The sequence below is a fragment of the Hibiscus syriacus genome, unplaced genomic scaffold, assembly GCF_006381635.1.
Source record: "Hibiscus syriacus cultivar Baekdansim isolate YM2019G1 unplaced genomic scaffold, ASM638163v2 tig00110893_pilon, whole genome shotgun sequence".
In the NCBI taxonomy this organism is placed as follows: domain Eukaryota; kingdom Viridiplantae; phylum Streptophyta; class Magnoliopsida; order Malvales; family Malvaceae; genus Hibiscus; species Hibiscus syriacus.
The window spans coordinates 4,582,666-4,608,536 of NW_024062901.1; the positions used below are offsets into that span (position 1 = coordinate 4,582,666).

General features: G+C 35.8%; 2 protein-coding genes and 1 long non-coding RNA gene across 6 annotated transcripts; 2 read left to right on the top strand and 1 right to left on the bottom strand.

Moving 5' to 3' along the window:
• Window positions 1–1,113: 1,113 nt before the first annotated feature.
• LOC120145496 (dynamin-related protein 1C-like) lies at window positions 1,114–8,454 on the top strand. The gene is made up of 16 exons (XM_039159319.1): window positions 1,114–1,395; window positions 1,493–1,556; window positions 1,894–1,998; window positions 3,146–3,247; window positions 3,590–3,640; window positions 3,765–3,826; window positions 4,241–4,331; window positions 4,440–4,504; window positions 4,823–5,017; window positions 5,154–5,273; window positions 5,367–5,437; window positions 5,888–6,113; window positions 6,441–6,491; window positions 6,727–6,979; window positions 7,616–7,755; window positions 8,145–8,454. Exons 1-16 carry the CDS (start codon window positions 1,264–1,266, stop codon window positions 8,268–8,270), a joined length of 1,854 nt encoding a protein of 617 aa, XP_039015250.1. The 5' UTR covers window positions 1,114–1,263; the 3' UTR covers window positions 8,271–8,454.
• LOC120145501 (transcription initiation factor TFIID subunit 15-like) lies at window positions 2,542–23,166 on the bottom strand. 4 transcript variants are annotated; one of them, XM_039159326.1, is made up of 8 exons: window positions 23,053–23,166; window positions 22,620–22,773; window positions 22,182–22,528; window positions 21,873–22,067; window positions 21,411–21,494; window positions 20,034–20,115; window positions 19,759–19,951; window positions 2,542–2,552 (listed from the first exon to the last, which is right to left on the bottom strand). In XM_039159326.1, exons 2-7 carry the CDS (start codon window positions 22,734–22,736, stop codon window positions 19,772–19,774), a joined length of 1,005 nt encoding a protein of 334 aa, XP_039015257.1. In that variant the 5' UTR covers window positions 22,737–22,773; window positions 23,053–23,166; the 3' UTR covers window positions 2,542–2,552; window positions 19,759–19,771. The 4 variants fall into 4 exon arrangements, with proteins under 4 accessions (XP_039015257.1, XP_039015256.1, XP_039015254.1 ...); XM_039159325.1 differs by lacking the exon at window positions 2,542–2,552 and adding an exon at window positions 18,949–19,403 and having other exon boundaries at window positions 19,825–19,951; window positions 20,037–20,115; window positions 23,053–23,165; XM_039159323.1 differs by lacking the exon at window positions 2,542–2,552 and adding an exon at window positions 18,949–19,403 and having other exon boundaries at window positions 19,825–19,951; window positions 23,053–23,165.
• Window positions 9,355–13,670, top strand: LOC120145503. Its single transcript, XR_005518133.1, has 2 exons — window positions 9,355–11,192; window positions 11,287–13,670. It is a non-coding gene; the product is annotated as an uncharacterized LOC120145503 (long non-coding RNA).
• Window positions 23,167–25,871: the final 2,705 nt, after the last annotated feature.

A 25,871-nucleotide genomic window follows, 5' to 3' on the forward strand; every position in this document is an offset into this window, starting at 1 on the left:
AAAAATGTATGAAAAACCATAAGTATAGTGTCATAGGAGTAGAGAAAAAGCACGCCACAAAAACAGAGAATAAATGTGTCATAAAAACATAAATTTTTATTCAAAATTAAAAAGATTCAAGAAAAAAGAAAAGAAAAGACATAATATAAAAAAAAATTAATAGTCACCGACGGTCGATAATTAATATTAAGATTAATACCGTCTAAGGCTAAACAAAATCAAAGAGAAAAAAAATCACAAAAATAAAAAAAAAATTATTTTATACCTTTTTAACATCATTGGATAGATCAACATCGATCTTTAAACTTAACATTTTGTTTATCATTTTAATGTAATCGTAAAACGTCATATTATTAAAATACTTAAGAAATTTAATTTGAAGATTAATTATAAAATATTATAAAATTCAAAACTAAACATAACTTTATACAGTAAAAAAGTAGAAGACACTGCACGCTTATGTATAATTTATTGGGTTTACTTTTAACTTTTGTTAGTACCTTTTATCAAAGTCGCTGCCTGAAAGTTATTAGAACTATGGCTTAGGATCATTTCAAATTTTGAAAAACAAGACCTGAAAAATGAAAGATAAACTACGTGTTTAGTATTAAATTATCATTTTATCTGTTTTAGTAAATTTTTTATTTTTTACTTTTTAAAATTATATTTAATATTTAATTTGCATTTCACTTTAACACCTGTTATTAAAAATTTAATGTGTTTAGTATATAAACTATTAGTTTTGGTTCGTTTTAGTATTTAAATTTTCAGTTTTTGTCCCAAAATTAATGTTAAATCTTGAACATGATACTATAAAATGAAACAAAGTTAAAGTTTTACGTACAATATTAAAATGAAATAAAAAATAAACTTTAGGTATATTTTTGATTTTTTTTTTGAAATTTTAGGTATTAAAATAGACTAAAAATGATAGTTTGTGTATTAAATGTGTAATTTAACTAAAAAATAAATTAAAGTATATGCATTAATTTACAATTTACGTTTAAAATAGGGACTACTAGAAGAATTTAACAAAAACTTAGAACTACATTACCATAATTTGATTTTCATTTTTTCCGTATTTATCAAAATTTTAAATTTCAAAGAGGAAAAGCGTAGTTCTTATTTCATTTGTTTGTTATTTCTCTCCCTGCATCGAACTTCCATCCCCACTTTTTTCTGATCAAAGAGATCCGAGCGACCCATTTCCGATCCGGCTTTCTAGTGTCAGATCCAAAAACCCTCCATTTTCGCGTTGAAAAAATGGCGACTATGGAGAGCTTGATCGGTCTCGTAAACAAAATCCAAAGAGCCTGCACTGTCCTCGGCGATCATGGCGGCCAAGGAATGTCACTCTGGGAAGCACTTCCTTCTGTTGCCGTTGTCGGTGGCCAGGTCAAATTCCTATTAAACCAATTCCTTAACTAGTTCTCTCTTTTTTATTGTTGTTTTTTCATTTTTATTTAAACCTTTCTTTTCCATTGGAAAATAGAGTTCAGGGAAATCTTCGGTTTTGGAGAGCATTGTAGGCAGGGATTTCTTACCTCGTGGATCTGGTAAAGTTTCATATAATTTATTCGAATTTTAATAAAATAACGGATAATAGGAAAACTGAACACTTAAATGTCGGATCTTGCTGATTGGAAGGTGATGTGATTGGATATAAACATATTAATTCATGTTCCTAATTTTAGCCAAATAAATCATTTGAGCATAGTTTTAGATCACGACTATACTGAACGTGATTTGCCGCGATCTCTGTTCCGAAATTAAATTCAAAGTTTTCACTTGTAATTATAATTATGATATGCGAATTGCGAAGTTAGTTATGATGAAGAACATGTTCCTTTCAAAATCTAATTTTTATTTTTTTCTTGCGTTTTAACTTTTAAGGGATTGTTACACGGAGGCCATTGGTGTTGCAGCTTCATAAGACAGAATCAGGGGCTGAATATGCTGAGTTTCTTCATGCACCCAAGAGGAGATTCACAGATTTCGGTACTACAGCTATTAGGATGCTCTTTTATCTAAAAATTTAAATTCGTTGCCTACTCGTGTTCTCAAAATTTCTAGCTTATATAATGTTGTTTAGCTGTTTATGTTTCCTTTTTTTCTTTGGTAATAATATGTGTATAAAATTCAGTTTCTTCTTCCTAGGGAATTGGAGAGGTTATAGGTACTAGCTGAGACTTGAGAGTATACAGGTTTTTTGAGGAGTGCATATTGCTCCTTCTGAAATAATTGTATTTCTTTGATACATTAGAGCTCTAGATTTGTTTTATGTTAAGATGAGACTGTGGTCCCTCCTGTTTTTATTTTATTATTTTATGGGATATAGGTTGAGAATGAGGTTTGTGTTCTTCAGGACTTATCTTCAGGTGTAGTGTATATGTCAATAATTTCATTATGGTACAACTTGATAGCTTCTTTTCTCATCCCCTTTTAAAGTAAGAGAAATTCTTGCATATGAAATAGACATTCTTGTTTACATCTAGATATTTTGAAAAGGGTAAAGAAAACAAAAAACCTTGTCTTCCATGTTTGAGCTATAACTTGTAAAAAATAGTTATGCTATTAAGGTAAGAAGCTTCGTGGTTGAAATGTCTATGGCATTAAGGTATGAAGCTTTGTGGTTGTCTCTGTTAGTATCAGATTAGATTGTTTCAAATCGTGATAAGTGTTGGCTTGGTAACTTTAACTTATGGGATACACAAAGAACAATACTCTTGGTACTGGTAGCTTCCATTCTGTGCAATGAAGGGACATAAAAGGATGCTTTTACTTATACTTTATTTTGGGTAAAAACTCTCAGATCGATATCATCCCTAGCACAAATGCACTCAGCAAGCATTCTTAACAACTATGCAAGTAGCCGTCTAATGGTGAATTCAACTTGCACTGGATAAGCTAGAAAATTTTCATTTTGAGATTAAATTGTTTTTATTCTTCTATTCACTAACATTGTGCTTTCCACTTTCCAGTTCCTTATTTTTTCTTCTCCTTGTAACGATTATTTTTACTTTTACGTATGACTGCTGGTCCACCATTAGCCATTTTCCCCCCTGTAAATTTTTAGTTTTCATGTTCAGTATCAAAATTGAGATGATTATCTTATTAACAAGTGATCTGAATACTGTTTATGCAGCTGCTGTACGTAAGGAGATTTCAGATGAAACAGATCGAATAACTGGGAAAACAAAGCAAATCTCTAATATTCCAATTCACTTGAGCATATATTCTCCAAATGGTCTACCCTTATACCTACCTCTATCTTGATTTTATACTGTATGCAAGTTATGCATTGGACAAAAGTAAAGACAAAGAATGAAAGATACATGCTGTTCTAATCCTTTTGCTGATATTAAGTTTGTGAACGCTCTTTCGATATATGTGTGTGTGTTTGTATTCTCACCATAAATATTTAGTGACACTTACTAATGTTAAGAATGAAGGATTAGTAATTCAAATATGTGATTCATTTGTACATTCTTACCCTGTAGTCCATTGTAGTTGAAGCAGATTATTCTACTGAGAAAATTAAATTATGCTCTTCATACAAGACTCTAATATGTTTGCTTTTATTTGGCAGTTGTCAACTTGACACTTATAGATCTTCCTGGGCTGACAAAGGTTGCTGTAGGTAAATATATATATATATATGTATTTTTTTATTTTGAAAAGCTAAAGTGATTTGGATTTATCGCCCTTGTAAGTGTACAATACAGAATCCTTAATCATGAAGATTTTAACTGTGGCTTTTGCAGAAGGACAGTCGGATAGTATAGTCGAAGATATTGAAAATATGGTCCGTTCTTATGTTGAAAAGGTGAGTTACTTGACACTTGCTGACTTGTAAATGATTTTTAATGCTAAAATATGTATGACTCAGACATACGCTATTCTTGAAATAAAAAAGAAAAATAGAACTCACTCAAGTAAGAGCATATAAATCCAGGAAACCATGGTTTAATTAGGAACTGGTGCACAATGATGCAATAGTTGATTGTTAGACTGGATCAGGCATCTGCATTAAATATACAATGTGTGCAGTTACGAGCATTCAGTAATTAAATGGTCAGTTCCATGTTGACAACATATTATGCCTTCAACCTGAGACCACTTGATTTTAGTTTTGTTTCCATTGTCTTCTACAAGCAAGATCTAAAAGTGCTTTTGGCCTAATGTTGCATCTCTTGTATTTTTGTTATGTTTCTTACCGAGTTTGTTTTCAATTATGTAGCCTAACAGCATAATATTGGCTATTACTCCTGCCAATCAAGATATTGCCACTTCAGATGCCATTAAACTTGCAAGAGAAGTGGATCCATCTGGTATTCTGAACATCTGCTTTATTCTACCTTATTCTGATGCATTGTTATGTGATAGGAAATTTCCCGCAGCAAGGAGATTTATGTTTTCATGATATTTTGTGTGTTCAGGTGAAAGAACTTTTGGGGTGCTAACAAAACTTGATCTGATGGATAAGGGAACAAATGCTACAGAAGTATGTATTTAATCATACTTACTGCATTGCTACCTGGTCATGGAATGCTTGTATAATATTCGCTGGAAGTTATACATGCAGATGATAGTCTATACAAAATCATCATCAAACCCTACATGACAATGTCACAGTCCATGATTTATTTTAAATTAGCTTTATTGCCTAAAGGCTCCATTTGAAATTATTATTCTTCCTTTCTTATGTGGCATTTATATATCATGATGTATAATGTCAGATCAATTGGAAGTTTGGAACAATTCCCATTTAGATGTTAAAACCATACATAAACATTATAGTTATTCGATATAAATCTTTCAGGTTCTCGAAGGAAGGGCATATAGGCTACAGCATCCTTGGGTTGGAATTGTTAATCGTTCTCAAGCTGACATCAATAAGAATGTTGATATGATTATTGCTCGTCGAAAAGAGCGTGAATATTTTGAAACAAGCCCTGATTATGGACACTTGGCAAGTAGGATGGGATCAGAGTATCTTGCAAAACTTTTGTCTCAGGTGTTTTTCATCTTTCTATTTTGTTTGCTTCATTTAATATTATTAACTCACAGAAACTTTGGCATCTCACTGTATGTCTACGAGTCCTTATATGTATGTATAATTTTAACTATTTTTAAATTTTCTTCTATTTCAGCATTTAGAGCTTGTAATCAGGCAGCGCATACCAAGCATCATTGCTATGATAAATAAGACAATTGACGAGCTCAATGCAGAGTTGGATCGCATTGGCAGGCCTATTGCAGCAGACGGAGGGGTAAAAAATTAGACCTTTCAAAATCAGTTTGCTTTACTTGTGAATGGGTACTTCTTCAAGTGTTCATTTGAACAATATTAAATGTATCTACAGGCCCAGTTGTACATGATTTTAGAACTTTGTCGTGCATTTGATCGTGTTTTCAAGGAGCACCTGGATGGAGGGTAAGTGCATAATTTTTTCAGAATTGAAACTTCTATACCAGTTTGATTTAAGTTTTTGGTCAGTTTCACAATTCTCGTTAGAGTATTTCTACTTTCTGAATTCAATTTCTTATGTTATGAGTCTTATTCCTTAAAGTATGTTGACATATTGATATTCGTCTAGTGATTGTAAACTTACAATTAAGGAATCATATTATTCAATCTTTAAAGCTCTTGTTCTGACCTCTTACTATTCAGTATTGTCTGGTTGGCTTGTATATGGTGCTAGTGATAGTCAGCTATAAAAATGAGTCTATGTCCTAGAAAGTTCAATAAATCTCATGACATTATTTTCTTATAGTTGTAGAGTATGTTCCCTTTGGATGTTGTCAGCTATGCCATTTCCATTAGTATAATTTGAGTCTTGTCCTTTAAATTTTTATATAATTAAATAGTAAGTTGCTGCTTCAGGCGACCCGGAGGTGATCGGATTTATGGAGTTTTTGACCACCAATTGCCAGCTGCTTTGAAGAAGCTTCCCTTTGATCGTCACCTTTCATTAAAAAATGTCCAGAAAGTTGTCACTGAAGCCGATGGCTATCAGCCACATTTGATTGCTCCGGAACAAGGTTACAGAAGGCTCATTGATGGTTCTATTACCTATTTCAAGGGGCCAGCTGAAGCCTCTGTAGATGCTGTAATTTTCTTACCCATGCTGTTACTTTTACTTCGAGTACAGAACCACACTAACAGCTGCTGTTGCTTGGTTGACTTTCAACTTTGTGAAGATGCATTATATGGTACTGGTTTGTCGTGTAGACCAACAGGAAGATTCTGACAAGATTTTGTGTATACTATTTGTGGGAGATTTCTGTTTGGTTCTCACGAGTCTAACTCTCACACGAGGGTCATTTGGTCTTGTGTTTCTTTTAGTAGCTTGTTTTTTATTGCAATTTCTATTTATTCCTTTCTAAATAGTTTTGCAGAGAAGTGAAACATTGATCTTGTATGCTTTGATCTTCAGGTACATTTTGTTTTGAAAGAACTTGTGAGGAAGTCAATAGCTGAAACTGAGGTAAGTAGTTATTAGCTGGAAACATTCATTTTCATGAATCTTCGGGGAGAAATATGGCTTCAATGAATCATTTTCATGTTTTGTCACTTGTAATTGAAATTTTTCTTAGAAATATGAAATGGACAAAAGAAAAAGTGTATGTGTGCGCGTGGACTTTTTTACACGCTGCTTTTGTGGGTTCATTCGAACTAATAATAGGACCTATAGATAATATGCTAATTGGAGACAACCACAGGAATTGAAACGGTTCCCAACACTTCAAAGTGACATAGCTACTGCTGCAAATGAAGCGTTGGAAAGATTTCGTGAAGAAGGTCGTAAAACAGTTATACGGTTAGTGGAGATGGAGTCCAGTTACTTGACTGTTGATTTTTTCCGGAAGCTTCATGCAGAACCAGAGAGTAAACCAGAGAAGAAATCAGAGAAGAATGCAAACCCACCTGGCCCAAATAATGATCTTTACCATGATCATTCTCTCAGAAGGATTGGATGGAGTCCTTACTTGACTGTTGATTTTTTGGAAGTTTGCGAAAAGAGTAAACCGAAAGAAATCAGAGAAAATGCAAAACTCATAATGATTTTACTGATCATTCTCTCAGAAGGATTGGTAGTGAAGTTCTCTTTGCTGGTTGTGTTACTACACTTGCTTTGTTTGGTAGGAGTGTTGCGATAAACTAGCTTCACTTAATTTTTAACCGCTCAAATGGCTTGTTTTGGACAGAGGGAAAATATTTTGCTTATTTTGAAAAGATCTCATTTTTTAGTAGAATTTGTACTTATCATTCTAATTTCAAGTTCAAATTTAGTCTTCTTTATGATATGACAGACTATTTTAATAATCATAATAATTAAGCTCTTTCTTGTGTTCATACTTATGTGGCCAAATGAGACATTTGTGCTCGAAGATCCTCTTAGCACTTAATTTAGAGTAGTGTTTCAAAATACTCTGAATCCTATTTTATTCTTAACATTCAAGTTACTCTTGAAACTATGGAAATTCCATAATTATTTGCAGAACTAACTTTAGAATATATACAATGTTAAAACATTATTCTTAAAGGAGAATATATACAATATTGATTGATTATTAACAAGCAGCGGAAAATATGTATTTGTTGGTTCAGGATCAAATGTTAGCTCTTATATAGCCATGGTTTCTGATACATTGAAGAATACCATTCCTAAAGCTGTGGTTTATTGCCAAGTCAGAGAGGCCAAGAGGTCACTGCTGACCAACTTTTATGCCCAAATAGGGAGAAGAGAGGTAAATTACCTTATTATAATTTTATTTCCTATATGCACAAATTTGAAGAAATTTGATCGAGTTATAAAGAAATGAATGTAAAGAAATTTCTCGTGTTGGTAGAATAGTTTTTTTAAGTTACCCTTGAAGAGTTGTTTATGCCTTCTAGGCTCTGGTTATTTCACTTACATAAAAGGTCTTCCTTCCCAAGATGTACCATTCTTCCAATATGGGAAAGTAGGCACAAAATGGGCACATACATACATTACTCGATCTGCACTTTTCTCAGATAAAGCAGTCGTGAAAGGGATAAAGAGATCGTGTTACGTTGCTGTTGTCTTGTTACTGCGTCACAAGCCTTGCTAAAAGCATTTTAGATTACCGACTAAATCTTTGTGGTGGTTATGCAGAAGGAACGACTTAGTGCGATGTTAGATGAGGATCCCCAACTGATGGAGAGGAGAACCCAAATTGCCAAAAGACTCGAGCTTTACAAATCAGCCAGAGATGAGATCGATGCAGTCGCTTGGAAATGATATCTATCACAGAGATATCCATCTTTGTCACGTCCATTTCGGAGATGTATTCATTTACATATGGACAACATATTCTTCCAAGTATTGTGTGTCTGAACTTGTAGTTTTAATTACAGTGATTCATGATTCGATTTTGGATGGTTTGAAATGGTACCAAAATTATTAAACAAATTACTGTTTTTCATTTGGCTCCGAGAGATAACGAAGGGCTGTGTATTCATTTATCAGTATAGAGTCATTCATTGATCCCTGTATTGCCACTTATAAAATTATTGAACTTTTACTTATTGCATTCCGTATAAATTTGTCAAATTCATGTAGTATATTGCGAGTAGAGATGCACATAGCCGGATTTAAATCCGATCCGGTTTTTTCACTAAGTCAGAAAACCGGTTTATAAAAAAATCGGTTCGGATCATAACCGGTTTGGAGGGCCGGATGATGTAACCGGTGTAACCGGTTTTGGTTTGAAAAAACCGGTTTTTTAAAAAAAACTGTTTTTAATCCGGTAAAAAATCCGGTCATCCAATTTTTTAAACCCCAGACCGGATTTTTTTTCTGGATAAAAAACTAGTTTTTTATCCGTTTTTTTTCAAACCGGTTTTTAATCTGGTAAAAAATCCGGTCGTCCAATTTTTTCCCAAACCGGTTATACTATTCGGTTTTAAAATATCCGATCCGGTTTAAAAAAAACCAGTTTTTCCCAAATTCGGTTTCGGATAATTTTTTGCACAAAATCGGATATTCGAATTTTTTGTGCAATTCTAATTGCGAGGCTGCCATGCAATCGAAAAGATAAACAAGTTCAAGGATTAAAATAAGAAAAATGACAAAGTGTAGGTAAGATCTAGGTCCAAAAAATTGCTGAGGTGCTTCCAACTTTAGGGTAGAAGGATATATTAACTCTCAGCTAAACAAACAATTAACATGCACAACATTAGGAGTAATCGTACGCAGCCAATTTTGTAATTTTGACACAGAAAGGTAACCATCAGATAAGAAGGGCAAATACATTCCCAATGGACATCACAAATCCTGACAAAGGACATTACATTCAAAGCATTTCGGATAATAATACATTTTCCGCAACAAGTTGCACATAAATAAAACCAATGGCGCAGGTTTGCACTCTACCTTTTTGGCACGCCATTTTCTTCTGCCTATGTTTGGCACGTCCTCTAGTTTTGCCAGTCTTCTAGTTTTGCTAGTCGTCTTTCCCTTTTCCTGCGTTTCCTCGTTTTCATTGGTTTCTTAGTTTTTTGGCCTGTGAAGGAGGGGCTATGGGGGATCTAGATCGTGATTTGAGTGTGCTAAATCTGGGCGAAGGGGAAGATGAAGTCTTAGTTTTGGCCCAATCTGGAAACAATTCATCGATCTCTTTTGACCACTGTTTCGTTGGGAGGTTTCTGTCAGTCTCAATGATAAATTTCCAGGCAATGCTATCCACTTTGGCGAATGTCTGGCACCTTATTGGGGGCATCTTTATAACGGAATTAGGAGAAGGGCGATATCTATTTCGTTTCTTTCACGTGATCGATGTGGACAGGATCGAACAAGGTGGCCCTTGGTATTTTAATTCACACTTATTGGTGTTACACCGGTTACAGCCAGGGAAAATCCGACGCTGGTAAACTTATTTACTGCAAACTTCTGGGTTATTGTTAATAATGTTCCGGTGGGTTTTGTCTCAGAACAGGTAGTGAAACAATTGGGTGATTTTTTGGGGCGATTCCTAGAGTATGATGCAAGTGTAGTTACTCTTGTGTAGTTACGCTTGGATATAGAGGATGCTTGCGGATTCGAGTAGCTCTGGATGTTCGGAAGTCTCTAAAACGGAGGAAAAAACTTGCGTTGCCGAGTGGGTCATCCACCAATGTTACGTTCCAGTATGAAAAGCTGAGGCTTTTCTGTTTCTTGTGTGGGCTGTTAGGCCATGGGGAAATTTTTTGCCCTTGGAGGGTGTTACAGGAGAAGGCGGTTTTGGTCCCACAGTGGGATGTTTCCTTACGGGCACCAGCAAGAACTAGGGGTGTCGGAACTATTCCGTGGTTGAGGGATGAAGTGGGAGGGGAGTTTGGTTAAATCAGATGCTGTTAATGTGAGTGCCACGGCAATGGAAGACTTGACTAAGTCGGGGGAGCCTCGACTAAAAAGTGGGTACAGAAGGCTTTTTCTGTGGATAGTTCGAACAATAGCTATGGGGGAGGGATGGATGTGATAATGGTAGGAGTGGAAGAAGAAAAACCTTTGGAGCAGTCTGACAATGCAAAGAGACAACGGAGTAGTCCAACTGCTTCGATTGCTCTAGTAGAAAACGTTGCTAGAAATTTGAATTTATCGACAGACCTACATATCCAAGCCAGCCGATCATAATGAAGCTCATGAGCTGGAACGTCCGGGGTTTGGGGAGACCTCGGGCGGTTAGTCGTCTCCGCAATTTGCTGCGGGATGTCAACCCGACTGTAATTTTTCTAATGGAGACAAATTTATAGCACTTACGTATGGAGAAAGTCCTGGTGTAATTCATGTGTAGTGTTCTTGAGGTCTTTTTCGGACTTTCACATTGATGTGGTTTTTTCTGATGATTCGGAGGGTAATAGTTGGAGGTGCACAAGTTTCTATGGTTCGCCTGAGGAGTCGTATAGAAGGGAATCCTGGGATCTTCTTCGTAGTCTGGATGATTGTCCTGATCTTCCTTGGCTTGTCATTGGCGATTTCAATGAGATTCTCTATGCTCATTAGAAAAAGGGTGGTTTAGTTCGCGGTGATCACCAGATGCAAGAGTTTTGTTTTGCTTTAGAGGATTACAATTTAACGGATATTGGCTTTGTTGGATATTGGTTTACTTGGGAGAGAGCTAGAACGGTTGCAACAAACATTCGAGAGCGCCTTGATAGAGGAGTGGTGGCTGATATCTGGGAGGTATTGTTTCTGAATTTTAAATTGTCTCATCTTATTCATTCGAAGTTTGATCACTGCCCGCTATTGTTGAATACAAACTCTTTCAACGATACAGGTAAACAATGACATTTTCGTTTTGGGTCATCTTGGCTATTGGAGATTCCTGTGAGGTGGAAGTTGTTAAGCTGTGGAATAAGACTGAGGGGATGCTAACTACAAAGCTTTAGCATGTTAGTCGGGGACTAGATGCGTGGTTTTGATGTATTTGTAGAGAGAGGGGGTTACTTCTCATGATCTTAGCAGGAGGTTGGGGGAGTTAGTTGATTTAGATCCCACTGATGATGTTTTGAGAGAGATGATCGATATGAAATTACAATTGAATCTGGATATGGATAAATCGAAACTTTATTGGGAGCAACGTGCTAGAGCTAACTGGATGCGTAATGGGGACAAGAACACTGCCCTTTTTCATAGACATGCTTCGAGTAGGAAAAGGCAATTTCACATTGATTACTTGGAGATCGAAGTGGGCGACCGTTTTGAGGGGAATGTTGAGATGGACTCACATGCTCGTTCTTATTTTATGTATTTATTTTCTTCATCCGCTACTGATATTGATGAGGAGATTTTGGATGGCATTCATCAAAGTATTTCGTAGGAGATGAACACAGATATGGGTAGACCATTTTCAAAGGAGGATGTTTATACTGCAGTAAAATCCATGAGCCCGTTGAAAGGCTCATGTGGGGATGGTTTGGGTGCACTGTTCTACCAACGCTTTTGGCACATTGTTGGTGCAGAGGTTGTAGATTTCTGTAGAGGTCTACTTAATGTTTAGCATGACATGAATTTGGTGAATCGAACTCATATTGTCTTGATTCCGAAAGTATTCAATATGTCTAGGTTGTCCTAGTTTCGCCCTATCATTTTGTGCAACGTGCTTTTCAAGATTGTTTCAAAAATGCTGGTGAATCGAATGCAGAGCTTTCTGGATGTTTGCATCGATGAGTCTCAGAGCGCTTTTGTTTCAGGTCGTCTGATTACGGACAACATCATTATGTCCTATGAAGTTTTGCACTCTTTCGTTAGAAAGCGGGAAAGTAGGAAATACTACTTTGCACTTAAACTTGATATGAGTAAGGCCTATGATAGAGTGGAGTGGAGTTTCATTTGGACGATTATGTTGAAAATAGGCTTCTCGATGAGTTGGATTGATATGGTTCAAAGATGTGTGACTTCGATATCTTATGCGGTTGTGATCAATGGCTCAGTGGGTGAGGGCTTTGTCCCTTCGAAAGGATTACGTCAGGGTGATCCTCTAAGTCCCTATTTGTTCCTAATTTGTAGTGAAGGCTTATCTTCCTTGTTGCGCAAAGCTGCTAGTAGGGACGACTTTTGAGGAATAAAGTTGAATCAGTATGCTCCATCGATAACTCATTTGCTGTTTGCAGATGATAGCCTTATTTTTGGTGAAGCAAATGCAAGGACATACTTGGGCATTATGGGGAGTGTTCGGGACAACTGATAAATTTCGACAAGTCTGGGTTATTTTTCAGTTCTAACGTGCATACTGGCAATCGAAATGATGTGCGTCGTATCCTTCAGGTATCTAATTCCTCTAACCCAGAGAAGTATTTGAGTCTTCCGACGATTGTAGGCCGGAATAAGAGGGTGGCATTTACTTATTTGAAGGACCGTTTTTGTTCTTGCTCTCACAGCTGGAGTACTAGATGCTTGTCCCAAGGCGTTAAGGAAGTGTTTATTAAGTCCATCCTGCAAGCCCTTCCCCTTTATGCTATGAATTGTTTCCTCTTTCCGAAAGGTGTGTGCAAAGATATGGAGAGTATTATGGTGAAATTCTGGTGGCAGAAATCGGAGACGAGAGAGGGTATTCACTGGTGTGTGTCGCATCGACTTTGTTAACCGAAGACTCTTGGGGGCTTGGGGTTTCGGGATATGACAAAGTTCAATGTCGCTCTACTTGCAAAAACAAGGTTGGCGGTTAATTCAGAATCCTAGCTCGTTGGTTAGTCGTCTACTTAAGGCGAAATATTTTCCTCACAGTGATTTTCTATCCGCTCGTCTTGGTTCTCAGTCGTCATACATCTGGCGCAGTATCTGGAGTGTCCGAGGGTTGTTGGAGTTGGGACTTAAAAGGCGAGTGGGAACATGTACCTCCATTTCTATATGGAATGACTACTGGTTACCGGGCTCTGAACTGAGACTGATTGCCTCTCGGGCAGCGAATGTCGAGTGGGTTTCGGACCTAATTAATTATCCTAATCATGAATGGGATGTAGCACATATTTCTACTTTATTTAATGAGGAAGAGGCGCATAGTATTCTTAGTATACCGCTTACAGTTTTCTGTAATTTAGATCGTCGGGTTTGGTGCAAAGATGGTAGTGGTGTTTACAACGTTATAAGCCGTAATAAATTGTAACTTTCGTCGAATAATGTTTATGCTGTTACTAGGGACATGAATTCTCGGTTGTCGGATTACGCGTGTCGAAGAAAAATCAGATTGCAAGTGTGGAGATTTCTACAAAAATTCGTCCCCACGAAATACAATTTATTCAATAGAAGGCTGATCAATGACTCGTTATGTCCGCTTTGTAATATTTACGTGGAGACGAATGCTCGCACCATTCGTGATTGTCATTTCGCTGCTTCTATTTGGAATTTACTTCACATACAGTAGCCCTTAAAATTTTCTGGTTATGACTTTAATGATTGGTTTAGTTGGTTGATTATGCAGTATAACATCGAGCGAAGAACATAAATAGTCGTGGGAATTTGGAGTATTTGGTATGCTAGAAATAAATACTGCCATGAGGGGAAAATGACCAAACCTGAGGAGTTATTTGCACCTATCCGGGCTCAATGTCACGATTATGCTCTGGCGAATGCTTGTATTCGTGGCCCTTCTTGCACCATCTCGGTTCGATGGTCTCCCTGACCGCTTGATATCATTAAAATTAACACAGATGCAAGTTTCTCGCTATCACAACAGAACGGATGGTTAGGGGTTGTCTCTAAAAACTCGATGGGCTTACTAATGGGAGCATGAGAAGGAAAATAGAGCACCTTATGTCGGTGTTTGGAGCAAAAGTCACATATTGCACAGGAATAGAACCAATTACTTGGGTTTCGAGCTTCTTCAGAAATGTCACAAAAATGACTCTCTGAATAAGCATTATCATCTCCATATGTAGGAGTCAAAAGATGTTTATCACATTTGTTTCGAACTTTGCTTGGTCGTCTAATGCACCTAAAACATAAAGCAATGTTGCAAATCTTACATATAAATCTTCCCCTTCTTTCCGCACCACAACCAATGCATGACCCTTCGTGGTTGTATAAATAAGACACAGGATGTTCATGCCCCTCACATGTGTGAGTGTAAGGAGTTGTACATACCAGGCAACAATGCTTCCCACATTCACGGCAATTATAGGCAAAGCCATTGCGAACGCGAAAGCAAAAGGCACATTTGAAAACGCAGCCTGCGATAAGGATGGATGGCTCTTCGCATCTATGGAATCAAAAGTGCTTGTTCTTAGGAAACTCAACACATTTTTTGTGAAGAAAAAAATTACATTCTGAACAATGGTAAAATGAATTCCAGACCGGCAATGGACACCCATCACAAAATTCATCGTCCTCTATAATCTTGTCACTTAGTTTTATGTTATGTTCATGAGTGAAATGATGAGCTCCCATGTTTCTATTCACCTCACCAAGACAAAGTACGCAGTCCCAATTATTAGACTTAGAACCAGCTCGTCTAATGGAATAGGAGTGAAAAGGAGGGTGTTCATGCCACGAGAATTTGATGATTGGTGGCAATGAAATGCATTTCTGATGGACAAAAAGGTTGCAATTCAAGCACAAGTAAGGAACAGAGTTCCCCTCTACACCACATGCATCGCATCTAAAAACAAGGGTGAATGGGTGCTGACGGCCTTTACCTTGTACAGTAGATGGCGGTGACAGACCTGCTATGTGAAAGGCTAAATTGCAAAGTGAACGACAATAACAAAGTCCAGAGCGTTCTTTGTCATAGCATATGATGCAAGGGAGCTTTTCAAAACAGAGCTGTAGAATAAGAGGGTGTTCGTCGTGACGTGGGTAATTGATTTCAGAAGATAGTTCTACACTTTTCTCGTGAATATTAAATCCACGATCCAGAGAGTAATAAGCAGAATCAAGTAATGGTCCCCAACATGCGAAGCACTTGGAACTTTCAAGTTCCTTGTCACTATTTTGGGTGGGAATGGATGGATCTTGGTAGGCAGTACCTCCAAAATTCTTTTGAGCAAAGTTGTATGTGAAGAAAGCACATTTGATATGTAGATCTATGTCGCAAGAACAATGATAAACGGACTTCTCAAATGTTTCATCGCAAAAATTGCAAAAAAAAAGCTTCCCCCCTCGTATGCTGGAGTTGGCAAAAGACAGAGAGGGTGATGACGGTGAAAAGGATGATTAATCTGCGAGGGTGCCTCGGCACATTCTTTATGCAGGTAAAACTCACACTCTGCACAGCTAAAACTTGGACCACACATCACATCGCCGCACCTGGAGCGGTGACCAACTTCAGTCAGCTGATTGACGCTCCTATTTAGTATTTTATTCTTGATGATTTAACATAATTAGATTTTCTCAGTGGACAATAGATTTGTATCCTGCCTCCATACACTCCAGAGCCAAACCTTGACAAGGAACACCACATTCAAATCAATCGGGATAATAATACTTCTTCACAAACCTGAGAGGGTGCGGATGCTTCCCTTCTTTGTAGATTTTCCCAGATTTGATAAGCGAATATGCCCCTCTTCCAAGAATACAAGAGTCGTGAGTACAATTGTCACAAATTGTGCAGGAAAGGAACCAATTACTCGGGTTTCGGGCTCCCTCACAGATGTCACAAAAATGACTTTCTGAATAAGAATTATCATCTCCGCTTGTAAGAGCCAAAAGATGTTTATCACATTTGTTTCGAACTTTGGTCGATAGTCTAATACACTCAAAACAAAAAGCAATCTGGCAAATCTTACATATAAAATGTCCTCCTTCCTCATCACAACCAATGCACGACCCTTTGTGGTTGTATAAATAAGACAAAGGATGTTCATGTCCTTCACACTTGAGAGTGTAAGGAGTTGCACATCTGATGGAACAACGCTCCCCACATCCACAGCATTTATAGGCAAAGCCATTGCAAACGCGGGAGCAAAAGTCACATTAGAAAACACAGCCTGCAACAAGGACGAATGGTTCTTCACAGCCATGGAACCAAAGATACTTACATTTTTTTGCGAAGAAGAAAATTACATTCTGAACAATGGTAAAATGAATTCGAGACCAACAATGCACACCCATCAAAAAACTCACCATCCTCTAGAATCTTGTCACTTAGCATTAAGTCATGTTCATGACTGAAATGCTTGATCATAGTGGCTTCTTCATATTCGTTTCTTTCGATGCCAATATAAGAATCTTCAGGTAATACTCTGTTTTCATAAAAATTTTCAACAGACACTATCACATAGTATGATTCTTCATCTTCTGTAGCACATGTCACATGGAGAATAAAATGACACTCTGAAAAGTGGCAACTCCCATGTTTCGTATTCATCTCATCAAGACAAACTACGCAAGCCCAATTCTTAGACTTAGAGTCATCTCTTGTAATGGAATAGGAGTGAAAAAGAGGGTGTTCATGCCTCAAGAATTTGATGATGGGTGGAAATGAAATGCATTTCTTATGGACCAAAAGGTTGCAATTCAAGCACAAGTAGGGAAGAGAGTTCCCCTGGACACCACATGCGTCGCGAGTGAAGGGCATTTGTCTGAAAAGTAGGGTGCATGGGTGTTGATGGCCTCTACCTTCTACGATAGATGGCGGCGACAGACATGCTATGTGAATGGTGAAATTGCAAAGTGAACTACAGTAACGTAGCCCACGAGTTTTGGTGTCATAGCCTACGATGCAAGGGAGCTTTTCAAAACTCAACTGTAGGCTATTTGGTGAGTTTTAGAGAATATTTAGAAAAATCTAAATTGAAAAAGTTGTAGAAGATAATGAGACAAGTTCATTAGTGTCTATGATGACAGTAAAAGATGTCTAAGAGTGGTAATTTCCGATTACGACTAAAATAAATAAATAAAAAATCTAATTTTGAAGAAGAAGGTGACGAGTTAGAATAAAAAATTATTAACTTCTATATTAACATTAAATTATGGTAAAATGGTAACTTTTACCCATGTAGTAGACCCAACATATCACTTTCGTCTCTATCGTATTTTTGCATCAATTTAACACTCAAAGTTACTCAATTGCATCGTTCTATACTATATCTCTAACTTAAAACCCTAAATTATAAACCATACACCCAAAATTATAACCTCTAAACCATAAACTATGAACCTAAAACTTAATCTAGGGTTTATAATTTAAGGTTTTAAGTTAGGATAGAATATAAAATGATGCAATATTGAAGACTAAATTGAAATGAAAATACGACAGGGGCGAATATCTTCTGACTATTGATAGGTTAACGGCACAATGCAATAGTTAAAGCCAAAATCAAATTTATTATTAAAATTGAAGCCTTTTAAACTTCAATAGAAAACAATATAATCATTAACTTCAATGGTATTTAGTATAATTTGCTCTAAAAGTTTGAGAGCGGGGAGGGGGGAATGACTTCCATGTTCCCAAATTGATCATTCAAGGACTACTAGTGTAGTTTCCCCATTTAAGATCTTGTGAAAGAACAAGGTGTTACATGGGTGAGCTCGATCAAGTGGAATAAAAAAGTTTGAGTTATTCGAGTTGATGAGTCATATTTTATAATTAAGAGTTGACTTAAATTTTTCTAATCGAGTCAAGTTTATAAAATTTAAGTCGAGTCGAGTCAAATTTTTGAGTTTATATTTGAATTTAATTGTAAATATTTACAATATTATGACATTATTTGATTCTAATTTTAAATGATATTTTATACCCATATACAATACATATGTATTTTTCATATTTTTTTCATATATGATTTACATATATCATACAAAGTTGAGGGACCCGACTTGTACTTCGACTCAAACTTAAAAATCAATCTACTAATTATTAAAATTTTCTAGTTTTTCGAATTGTATTTTACAAGTCGATTTGAACTTGATTTTTTTTTGAGTTTAATCGAATTTATAAAATTACAACTCGAAGTCAATTCGAATCAAATCAAAAAATTGATTTTTTGAGTAAAGTCAAATTTTACTCACCCTACAAGTTGATATTCTTACTTTACAATATACCGTATTCATCCATTCCTAATACAAAAACCATTTACAGGTAAGCATATCAAAATTTAATTGGGCAAATTAAAATTTTGATAACTAAACTTTATTTTATCTCTTATTTTAATTTTTTTTTCAATTTTCTTATTAAACTCAATATATTAATTTTTATTTATTACTCAACCGTTTTCTCACTAACGACATCGTTTTTGTGAAAATTTTATTTCGTTAAAATAATATCATTTTAACTACGTTAACTATTTAACAACTAAATGACAGAGAAAACTAAATGCATTAAGTTTAATGAAAAAACTGAAAACTTTTATAGTTTTATGAGTAAAATAAGATAGAGAGTAAAGTTTAATGATGAAATTTATAATTTATCTTAAAATTAGATAATAGATAGAATATAAATAATTATAAAACATAACAATGTAAATGAATTCCTGAGATTCGAGAATGTTAAAAAGCTGCGAGAAAAGCAAGCATAGAAATAGCATTGGTTTCAATTGCAAGGAGAAAAAAATAAAGTTAAAAACTGTTAAATTTGAAAATCTAAACTCCTATAACCACCAAAACTGTGTTGTATAAAACTCCATCAAGCAAAACCGAAATATACATCGAATTCTAGAGAGTAGTCTTGGCTATCCATCGACTCAGAAAAGTTCTAATCATCTTGCCATAAACAAAACAGATTCCTCCTTTCTTAGTAGTACCTGCTGCTTCGGTCTCGATCCCGGTCCCTATCCCGTCCATAATCTCTACCTCTGTCATAATCATAATCACGGCTTCGATCCTTCCCCCTATCTCTCCCTCTGCTCCGACTACGGCGTCTTTCCCTATCTTCACGGTCTCTGATCTTGCCACCTTCTCTATCGTCCCTTTCCCTTCCTCTGTCTCTGCTTCTCTCTCTTCCATCCCTGTCAACCACACCTGCGGAGTACCCATTTTTATTAGGACATTATGATACTTCAAAGCATCAATACACTGCAGAATATACAAGGAAATACCTTGTTACATATAAAAATATGAATATATATATATCTTTACATAGGTACAGAATACTTGGCTCATATAAACTTTTACTCGACCTAAATAGAACTCTTTTTTTTTTTTTTGTATAACCACCGTATCCGACTTATTGACCGACTAATCTGGATCGGATATTACAAAGGCCCATTTCGAGAGGGTCACCAAATGGTAGCTGTTAGTCTTTTTTAATCTTTACCCCAGTACAAACCTTCGCTATTTAAGTTTGTTCAGTTAATTAAATAAACTTGACAATTACGATAACCAGTATCTTAAAACAACGCATCCCCATATAAAATAGTTGCTAACATAATGAACTCAATACCTAGTTCCTCAACTTCCCAACCAGCACGGCCAGAACCTGGTAGCACTTGAGCAGCTTCAGCTTGTTGTGTTTTTGCTCGGAACTTTTTCTTGAGATTACCAAATTCATCATACATCTCACCATCATCCTGAGATTAACAGGTAATTACCATCAAATTAAGATACTAAACAAACTAAGCTTCAAGTAATGATAATGGAGATATATTTTACTTCTTCTGCCTCACGTCGACGTCGCCTTGTTTCCTCTATCTCTTCTTCATCAAGTTCTTTGTAGCCACCAGCACGTCCTCCTCTGTTAAGAACAGGTTTAAAGAAAATGTAAGAAGCTTGCACATAGCAGTAAAAATCGAAGGACAAAAGGTGCTAAGGCACAGTAAAACTGTAGTAAAATGACATGATATAAAGTACTTATTTGCATTTCACGCCACCTATGAAAAGCATATTAAATGAGTCAAATCAATTGGATGGAGTGATTCAAACGAATAGAAAAGAGCATAGAAGAGGAAATGAAACCATTGGCTTTAAAGATAAAGTCAGTTAACAAGTAGAAGAATACTGTGAAAGCACACAATAAGAATGCTTATGCAGTAACGGCACTTACAACAGAATATCAGTAAAGAATAAGATAAAACTGTTAGAAAGGAGCACTGTGTTGAGGAATGGATGCAATTCAGATAATAAGAGGAAATTAATCAACTATTTTCCTTTTCAGTTAGCCCTCCAATGAAGCGACTGATTATGCAACCTAATTTAGGAATCTTCTTGCTCCACATCATGATCGTAGATAGTTTCTCGCACTACCGATTCTAACAAGTTCAGATAACAGAAATGGGTAGCTAAGAGGAAGATGATGGAACAAACTTTAGAAATTTGGATACCAGTTGTACTACAAGTTCTAACAAGTACAGGCCATTGTGTGCCTTCTAATCATGAATAAAATCTGTTAACCATGAAAGAGATGAAGTACAAAAAAATAAAATAAAAGAACTATTTTGTGTAATGGAATTTTCTTTTATTTTCCACCTTCCAGTAAAGGGAATGTAGTACAAGTTTCTTTTGAAAAAAGGGGTCTTTAACCAAAGGTAAATGCATCTGAAAGAGTGTAAAGCCTCGTTTTAGTAACTTCACATTAACTGAAAGAGATGGTTACTGAAAAGGGGTCTGCCATGCCTGATTGGCAATAGTATTGGCAACAATATACCCACAATGAAACATGGTTCTCAACTTTCTCACTAAAACTCAGAGAAAAACAAAGGATACCAAAGTGAAATTGTATTTGGAAAGAAAGAAATGGAGGAAAAATATAGCAACGCCAATCCAAAACCGAAAGGTAAATCACAGAAAAAATATGTAACACTTGTAATATTAAAGGAAAATGATTTCCTCATACATGAATTAAAGGTCAAAATCACCTCAAGCATACTCTTATAATAAGAATGAAATGAAGCAAAATGATCAGGATACACATAAACTACTTAGAAAAGTAAATCAATAATACAAAGGCGAAAGATCAATTTTTCAATGAAAATATCCACAAGATTTTAATTTGTATCTAAGAATAGAATATATCAAATACTTATCATATACCTCACACCGCCCTCATTGTGACCAGGTTTATTAGTGTTGCAAATATTGCATTTCATACGCTTAGCCCAGTTGATGTTACCACACCTGTTAAACAGAAGTTCAAAGAACTGATATAAATAACATTGCAAAAAACAAGGCATCGCATTTATATATAAACATACCCAAATATCTTAACATTGCAGAGTTGAAGTGTTAAAAATGTTCTAAGCTCACAAAAACCACCACCAGTGGTTCTTAACCAATTTGCATAGCCCACCAAAATATTAAAGATGCCAATTTGGCTTAGCTCAAGTGGAAAGAGAGTGAGCATGTTAGTGTAAAGGTCTTAGGTTCAAGCAGTAGTGCTCCCCTTTGTACCAAATAAACAGAAACATAAAGCAAAAACAAAAGTCTTGACTTCCCTAAGATCACACAAGGACCAGAAAAGAAGAAAATGTTTCAATCAAGCATTAGAGGTCATACATAGGGCAGGGCCAATCATTTGGACCAAAAAGTCCACCAGTAGCAGCTACTGCTAGGCCATGACCTCCAGAGTCAGGGGCACCACGATCCCTTCCACGACCACCAGCCCCTCCACCACCACCAGATGCACCTGTAGGTCGAGCAGTTCCGCATCGGTTGCACACACCACGGAATGAAAAATTGACATTGGAACAACTGCAACCAGAAAGTCATATTGAAGTATGAACAGAACAATCAGAGTTCAAGAAAATTGAAAAAATAGCTACAAAAGAGCAAGAAGAAGCTGCTCACCAATATCACATCACAGACCTTGTATTCGGACAGAGCCAGTCTCCCTCCTGTTGCCACATCTTTCCTGAAGCATCAACCCGACCTCTACCCCTTCCACCACCCCCATCCATGTCCTTGGCTGCATTGTCATCCAACCCACCAACATCTGATGCCACATTTGGAAGATCTATAACAGTATTACCACTCTTACTCTCCGCCATAAAAACACCAATTGTGCTCCCGTGGAAATCCTTATCATTAAACCATTCAACAGCAGCCAATGCAGCATGTGGATCCTCATAAGTAACCGTAGCATCACCTTTTGGCTCATTTGTCACCTTATCTCGGTATAACCATACCTTAGGTCGACCAGTTCGCTTATCTTTCTATAAAATCAGCAAAAACACAACAATAAGCGACATATAACACACACATAGCTGCATACCTTTTGTGTTTCCATCAAAATTTTATATATACCTTTAGCAAGCCAATCGTTCCAAAATATTCAGCTAGCATAGTTTCATCGGTTCCCTCAGGTAAATTACAAACATAGATGGAACCATTAGTAGGAGCTCTTCCTAAATTGCTTGCCATAGTTTCTTCACACACATCAAAATCCTTCCACAAAGCTCTAAACAAAATTAAATGCTTAGCTAAATTTATAATTAGCGAAAAATTAACAGAAAGAAACAGAAAAGGGGAAATGCTTAATCTATGCTGCGTGGTAGCATACAATATTATAGATCGCGCCTTAAATTCTTTTTCTTAGAAAAAAGAAACTTCAAGCTAAATTAAAATTTTAGGGAAAAAATAAATCAATTAAAATCGCTAAAAGTTAGAGTAATCAGGAAACATAAAATAAAGATCTGAAGCCTAAAAGATCATGGAAAATGAGATATGGTATTCTCACTGGTTGTAGTGGCGCAGGCGGCGGAGGTGAGATCAAATAAGTAAATGTGATAACGGCGGTGATTTTGATGGCAGCGCCACCGGTGGCTTCTTCTCTTCTTCGTTACTATACTCGTTAATGGATAGGGCTTCTTTTTGTGATTACGATTCCTGTTGAACGTCCCGCTCCGGTGTTGTTATTAATTTAATTGAAGGGGAAATCACAACATTTCACTCTATTATTAGTAAATTTATATTAGACCGTCGTACTTATAAAAATTACAAACAAATTGTTAAATAATCAATTAATATATTAGATTACTGTATCATCAAATATTAAATGGAAGCTAACTTTTTTATGTATATTTTGTGGTAAAGTATAAAAATGGTCCTATATTTATAAGGTGTTGTTTTGTTGAGTCTTCAACTATTAAAAGTTATAGAATGCACCCGACTATAGGATGTTTTGTTTTAAGTCTCTTAACCATTAAAAGTTATAAAAATAGTCCCTCAACTATTCATATGTTCCAAACTCGTCATTTATGTTAAAAAAATTAACGATTGTCTGAACTAGACGTCAACATGTTGACTGAGATATGATAAAATCATATTTTAATGATGTTTATGGACTTTGTCGTTACTTTTAAACATTAACTCAATGACATAATGTTTATAAAAATGGTCGCTCGAAGACATAATATACATGGAGAGTCCACACAACTTGGACGAGAAAGATACACAGCTTGGTTTAGAGATGACCCCATGATTAGTAATTTATCCCTGGAACAAAAGTGACCATTTGTGTAGGTTACTATTAAAATAAAATGAGTTAACTATAACTTTAGTCCCTAAACTCTCTGAAGTTTTTTAAATTAAAAACTTTTAGAGTTTAATAGTCAAAATAGAAGAGAAGAAAATAATTGAACGATGAATGATGTAATTTACCCAATTTATAACACCAAAAATTAACAGATCCGTTGGTCAATGATAAAAAATATTGGTTAAAGGGCTACATTAAGTTATTTTTTTCGAGTTGGAGGACCACATTGATAAAAAATAGGATGAGAAGGCTCACACTGATATTTTTTTTGCAAAATTCAAGGACCTTGACTACTTTTTTTTGTCATTTTTTTCTTATAAATTTAAGGCATATAATAAGACAATATATATTATAAAAAAAATTCTCAACTGCTTAATAATCAATGTTTATGTCTTTAATATATAATTCTCGAATTTAAAATTTTAAAATATAATAATGGAATTTACTTTTACAAAAATCTTATTATTTAGATCGTATGGTCAACAGATTCACGGATCCGTACTGCTGGGATCATAAATAGTTCGATCAGCTGATGGATTCGTTTCCAAACCACGCTACGGCCGCATCCGGACGCTAGAATAAATATCTTCTTTAGGGATGGCAAACGGGTACAGTTTCGTGGATTTCGCACCGCTTCCGATCCAATTGGGGCGGGGATGGGTATAATTTTAGTAGGTAGTGGGCGGGTGTGGATTTAGAAAGTGGTACCCGTCACGGGTGGTGGGAGGGTAATGGGTTTGAGACATTACCCTCCCCGCATCCGCCCGCCCCGCATCCGCCCGCCCAACTAAATATCTATTAAATTTTGGACCATTATGAAATTAGGTGTAATTTTAGAGACTAATTTATAAATTCTAATATTGTATAAGATATAACATGTAATTTAACCAAATATTAGCGACATTTAGTCTTTAATCTGATCTCTTCTTTAGTCTTTAATCTCGTTACTGCGTCGATCTTTCCTGGTCTCTACTCTTCAGGTACGTTTCTTCTTCTTCTTTAGTCTTTGATCTGGTCTCTTCTTTAGTCTCTGTGCCCCAAATCTACAAAAAACCCAACTTTGATTCTTATATTTTGCTTGTTTCTCGAGCAGAAAAAATAAAAGAAAAAAGGCGTTTCCTTTCTACAGTTTTACCTCCAAACTTCACATTGTAAAGCATAGCCACTTTCTGTCTCGGCTGTCAAAGCTTGTTAAATTCTTTTTCTACAGTTAAAACTCAAGTATTTTCTCTATTTCTCTCAAGACCTATGATTTAAAAGTTCTAATTTTTTGCTTGTTTCTCGAGACACAACGTATACTTCCATTTCGTTTTTTTTTCTTTTAATTTCATTTATCAAGTGCTGATTTGAGATGAGTATTTTTTTAACTTCAGTGGTGTTTTCAAAATTTTGAAGTTTTAGTTAGAAGATAAAGAGTTCTAGAAGCTTTGTCAGGATTTTGTTTAAAAGCGAGTGATGTAGGATAAGCAAGTAGAATAGAAACTTTAGAAAATGGATGGGGAAATATGAAATTGAATGAAAATAGTGAGTGAGTGGTTGGATGAAATTTGGGGACAACCTAACCACAAAGTTAACAAAAGGCTAAATTAAATATAGGGATGAAAATGAATAACGCTGATTTGAAATTTAAATCATCATAATTATTAATTATAATGGGCTTAATATATATATATATATATATATATTTTTTTAAAACAATTTGATATAATGTTTATATTATCTAGATTTTTTTTTCACTTACATTAAGCGTATAAGAATATTTAAATGAATATACATTATTATCTAGATTTTTTTACATACATTATTATAATGTTTCTTAATTGACATGTTTTTTTATGTTTGTTGCTTATGTATAACTTAAGTTTGCTGTCAGGCAGATCTAGACGGGTACGTCGTTAGTGGATAGTGGGTGTGGGGATGGATTTAAGAATATACCCACGTGGGCGGATGTGAATTTGAAAATTTATACCCATCATGAATGGTGGGCGGGTGGTAGATTGAAAAATATTAAACGGGTATGA

Coding starts and splice junctions, on each gene's coding strand:
- LOC120145496 (XM_039159319.1), top strand. CDS start 1,264: ATGGCGACTATGGAGAGCTTGATCGGTCTCGTAAACAAAATCCAAAGA. Junction 5,018..5,153: donor TTGCAAAACTTTTGTCTCAG/GTGTTTTTCATC, acceptor CTTCTATTTCAG/CATTTAGAGCTTGTAATCAG. Junction 5,438..5,887: donor AAGGAGCACCTGGATGGAGG/GTAAGTGCATAA, acceptor TTGCTGCTTCAG/GCGACCCGGAGGTGATCGGA.
- LOC120145501 (XM_039159323.1), bottom strand. CDS start 22,736: ATGGCAAGCAATTTAGGAAGAGCTCCTACTAATGGTTCCATCTATGTT. Junction 22,068..22,181: donor TGGCTCTGTCCGAATACAAG/GTCTGTGATGTG, acceptor TTCTGGTTGCAG/TTGTTCCAATGTCAATTTTT. Junction 19,404..19,824: donor TTGGGAAGTTGAGGAACTAG/GTATTGAGTTCA, acceptor GGTACTCCGCAG/GTGTGGTTGACAGGGATGGA.